This window comes from Octodon degus, unplaced genomic scaffold (genome assembly GCF_000260255.1).
Source record: "Octodon degus isolate 3935 unplaced genomic scaffold, OctDeg1.0 scaffold00132, whole genome shotgun sequence".
In the NCBI taxonomy this organism is placed as follows: Eukaryota; Metazoa; Chordata; class Mammalia; order Rodentia; family Octodontidae; genus Octodon; species Octodon degus.
In genome coordinates, this window is record NW_004524708.1 from 121,895 (window position 1) to 126,645 (window position 4,751).

General features: G+C 53.0%; 1 protein-coding gene across 1 annotated transcript in view; it reads left to right on the forward strand.

Moving 5' to 3' along the window:
- Nucleotides 1-3,826, forward strand: part of LOC101581205 (pulmonary surfactant-associated protein D) — a 14,091-nt gene extending 10,265 nt beyond the window's left edge. The window contains exons 3-8 of the mRNA XM_023701285.1: nt 24-140; nt 389-505; nt 818-934; nt 1,655-1,762; nt 2,347-2,430; nt 3,786-3,826. Of these exons, the coding sequence (XP_023557053.1) occupies nt 24-140; nt 389-505; nt 818-934; nt 1,655-1,762; nt 2,347-2,430; nt 3,786-3,811 (569 nt within the window). The 3' untranslated portion in view covers nt 3,812-3,826. The remainder of the gene's footprint in view (nt 1-23; nt 141-388; nt 506-817; nt 935-1,654; nt 1,763-2,346; nt 2,431-3,785) is intronic.
- The last annotated feature ends 925 nt before the right edge of the window (nt 3,827-4,751 follow it).

Here is a 4,751-nt window from a genome sequence, read left to right on the forward strand (position 1 = left end):
GTCCATTTCTTTTTCTGCTACAGGCCTTCCAGGAGCTGTAGGGCCAGCAGGGATGCCTGGACGAACTGGCCCAGTTGGGCCCAAAGGGGACAATGGCTCTGATGGGGAGCCTGGACCGAAGGGTGATCCTGGACCAAGTGGTGAGCAATTGGACATGGAATTCAGATGTGTCCAAGTGGTGTCTGTGCCAGTAGACTATGCTGGTAGCCATGTGCTAGGCCCATCCCAGAAAGAAGGAAGACAGATGTTCTGAAAGCAGCACTGGGTTACCTCAGGACTGACTGGGCCTGCTGTGGATGCCTCTTTGACTTCACTATTACTCTCACTCCAGGCATCCCCTCTGTCAAGAGGGCTCAGTGTCACTGACTAAGTTCATCTTTTTCCCCAGGACCCACAGGACTCCCGGGTGTGCCTGGTCCAGTGGGAAAAGACGGTCCCCCTGGAAAGCAGGGGGACATAGGTCCTCAAGGCAAGCCAGGCCCCAAAGGAGAGACTGGACCCAAAGGTAGGTGGATGGGTAGTGGCTAGGAAAGAGGAGGAAGGAATGACAGCTTGATCTGTGGTGGATGAGGGATGCTCAGAAGGCCAGGAGGAGGCCAGGCCATCAGGACCAGGAAGGCTTTTCCATGTGCTCCTTCCCATAACCCTGACATTAGTGCTGACTTATTCCTACCAGCTGAAGAGGAATCCAAGCAGTAAGGAGCTTGGCCAGGTGCCCTCTCTGACCTTACTGTGGGTCAAAAGCTCTACTACAGGGGAGATGACACTTGCTGAGAACACTTGTGGTGGCATTTGTCCCTGTGTGTTTCTTCCTCAGGTGAAGTAGGTGCCCCAGGTATACAGGGCTCCACAGGAGCAAGAGGCCCCACAGGCCCTAAAGGGGAGAAAGGTGCCCCTGGTGAACCTGGAGCCCCCGGAAGGGCAGGGGCAGCAGGTGAGTGATGGCGGTCCTGGGGCTGGATCCCGTTAGCTGGGCACACTTGGATCCCTCCTCCCCACCACATGAGGCCAGAACTGGCATTGCCAGCTCACTAGGCCCAGGCACATTTCTTGTCACTTGTACGCAGTACCAATACACACAACTCTAATGGAGAAAGGTTTATTTGGGCTTACAGTTTGTAGAGGTTTCAGTTGATGGTTGGCTGGCTCCAAGCCAGGGTGGTATGACAGAGGGTCATGGTAGGGGGAAAGGCGCTATGGCACAGCAGCCAGAAGACAAGGAGTGAAGGAAGGAGCCAGCAAGGGAGAGGAACCCTTCTGGGCCACGCCCTCCATGATCCCCCTCATCTAACCAGGCCCCACATCCTAACAGCCTGACGGCTGGGAGCCCCATAATCCAATCACTTCCTGAAGCCTCAAACTGAGCGAGTGGGCCTCTTGGGGGATTCAAGATATAAATCCTGAATATGCATCCAAAGCAGATGCAGCTCTGGGCTCTGGAAATCAACTGTTGGGAGAGGGCAGTGCTAGTCTGTGTCCTGGGAAGTCAGTTGCCAGTGACAGGGACAGCTGTGCACAGAGGAGGTAGACTGCTGTGTTCTGGGCAGTGTGTATCAGGGAGGATGGACGGCCAAATACTGAGGATGGGGCATGCCCAGAGGAGAAAACCCTGCAAAGTGGTTGCCCTGCTCACCCTGTTCTTCTTCGGTCCCAGGGTCGGCTGGAGCTGTGGGTCCACCGGGACCTGTGGGTGCCAGGGGACCCCCAGGACTGAAGGGTGACAGAGGTACTCCTGGAGCCAAGGGTGAAAGTGGGCTTTCAGGTGAGGCGGTCGCTCCTGGCTCTGGGTACCACACTTGGGAAAGGCTTGGGGAGAGGGACCCTCTTCAGCTCAACACTGTCTACCTGTGGGTCAGAAGCTGATGAAAGGCTCAGGGCTGCAGGGCGGAATCAGGCTTTGGCCTCAGCTATCACTGCAGGTGAGAAGGCAAATCCAGGCAGTTTCTTCAACTGAACTGAAAACGTAGCAGCCACCCTCCCAGCTAGAAGGACAGCATTGAGCACCCAGTGAGCCAAAGGTTGGAAAAGACATGAGGAGTGTATATTCCTACTCCACACATTCAAGAGGGGAGATGCCACTATTATATTCCCAGAATTCAGAGTGACAATGACATCTATGTTGTCAGAGAGGCTCAGGGCCCAGTCTGTTCATAGCAGAAGCCTAAGAAATTCATGCATATAGAGGTCCCCCGGGTTAGTAGATGTGACCTAGCTGGGGGTCAGCCCAGATCCCCAACCCACCTCAACTCTCCACCAGAAACCATTCACCATTCCGCAAGGCCCAGACTCTGGGGTGTTCCTGGGCTGTGCTGCACACACCTTCACCCTGCGCTTCTCTCCCTGCAGACATCACTGTTCTGAAGCAGCAGTTGGCAGCCTTCCAGGACCAGTTAGAGAACCTCAAGGCTACCTTGTCTCGCTACAAAAATGGTGAGCTCCTGAACCCAAGGCTCTGCTGCACACAGGGATGCTATGGCTAAGTGGTCTGGACACTGGGGTGGGGGTGAGCTGGGGTGAGAGCTTTGGCTGAGCCTGACGGGAACCTTGCCCAGGGTCTTGGAAGGGAGTAAATGGGGATACACCTGGAACTGCACTTGAAACTCGAGCTGGGAGTAGGGATGAAGCAGAGGCTGTGTTGGAGCAGGGACGCCTCTTAAAGTTGATCTGGTATTAGTAAGTGGAGGTGCCCTGTGAGCAGCTCAGGCTGGCAGAAATACTGTCAATGGTGTCACATTTCTGAGCACTCTCCAGCCTCATCACTCATGCCCTGAAGCAGTCTGCAGCCCTTCCCTCTTGCCTGGACTGTGCTGGTGTCTGTGTGTGACAAGAGGACAACCAGGAATGCCATGCATTGCAAGACTAGGGGCCAGGTGTTGGGGGCCAGAGATGGCACTGCAGCCCAAGGAAGCACTGAAGTCAAGTGCTGCTTTAGGGGACAAGGTGGGTGGGCCTGGCCTTGGTCTGTGGCCAGTGAGCATCTCAATTCCAGGTTCCAGGTGCTTCGGAGCCAAGTGGGGACCTTGCTGCCCCTGGGCTCCAGCTGAGCTGGCCCTGCTGCAGCTGTGAGGCACAAGGAGCAGAGCTCTTGCCCTCACTGTGCAATCCTGTGTATCCCAGGCATGCAGAGCGACAGTCCTTGGCTCTCTGTGACTTTTGGAATCCACCTCAGTTCCCAGCTGCCCCTCCTTCTCTTCTGACCTTCTCAACATCGGTTTTGACTCGATGTCTTTCTCAACCAGAAAAATAAGTTTTCTGGCTAAGTACAGCACAAAGGTAATCATTTGAGTAGGACATGGGTTTTGTTTCTAGGTATCGAAACTCAGGTTAGTTCAGTTCTTTGGCATTTCTCCCTTGCTCCACAAATATATTCATAGATGCACTTTTTGCATGGGTACACTGATGCAAGTACATAAACATACATGTGTACACCTGCTGCACATGCGTGCACTTAAATATGATCAGTCATTCCACATCCATCTACATCCATGGGCTCACATGTCCACGGGGACATTAACCACTTTGTGCTGTGTTCTATCCCTGGGATGCTAAGCATGTGAGTTATTTATATCCTACTGCTCAAGGTCATTGCTAAGGGTAGATTCTGCAAATTCAAAAAAGTGCAGCCTCCATCAGAAGGACTGCCACGTACCTTTGGATGACTGCACAGACACATTTGTGTGGCTTATGTGTACCTACATGAGGACTGGAGCATAAATCCAGTGAAGATGCACAAATCTTACACTGACCTCACTCAGGGCTCTCTGGGTTTTGGTCTGAGCCCACAGAGAACCTTCTCCCAAGTCTCTATTAAAGATGCTCAGAAACAGACAGTGAATTGGCATGCAGCCTGCACCCTGCCAGCCCAAGTCAAGGAGCACAGCCCTCTCTGAAGCCTCGATAGCTGAGTGCCCTATGCAGACTTCCACGTGTAACCCAGAACCACGGGGAGGGGGACCGAATGGCTGAAGTGGTGCTTGGCATGTTGTGCTGGTGATGCTTCTGTGAGGTGCTCCCTCACTTTAGAGGGACAAAGAAGTGGAAACTCTGAAAGGAAAGTGACTTTGCAGTGTCCACCTGGACATAACCAGGGTGGGTCTTAATGCTTGGGCTTTGATTTCATTTAGGACTCTCCAGCTGGCTATACACAAAGATGCTCCTCTCAGACACCCTCATTCCAAACCTCAGCACCTCCAGGGCAGTCTGAATGGCAGGAGCACACACAGACACACACACACACACACACACACACACACACACACACCCCAAGAGGCTGACCTGGACTAGACCTAAGCAGAAACTGACACCTAGCAACCTCTGGTATCTTTCATGTCCTCTCCCCATCACACAGCACAGTTCAACAAGAGTGACAAACGGGTCCCTGCACCATGGTTTTTGGTATTCTCAGAAATGGGTGTAGGCCTGTAATCATTTCCCTGGGAAAAGCTGCTCAACTCTACATAGTAACTAAAAAGCTCAATTCCAGCATACAATGTGGGCTGATAGGAAAAGAGAAACTGAGTGTTGGGATGAGGCTAACTTTCTTTAACTGTGCGTTTGAGGGTGCATGGATTTGGGCCTCTTACTTGACTTCTCTACCCTCTCTTTGTCTCCCCTGTGGACAGGGGACATGTCCCCCTCTCCCAGGGCTGCTCTGGATCTACATCTTGTTCACATCCTTTGCGGTGTCCTGACATCCTGGAGCAGAAGGCTAGGGTCACTGCATAGAGAACCCAGACTCCTGAGTTCTGACC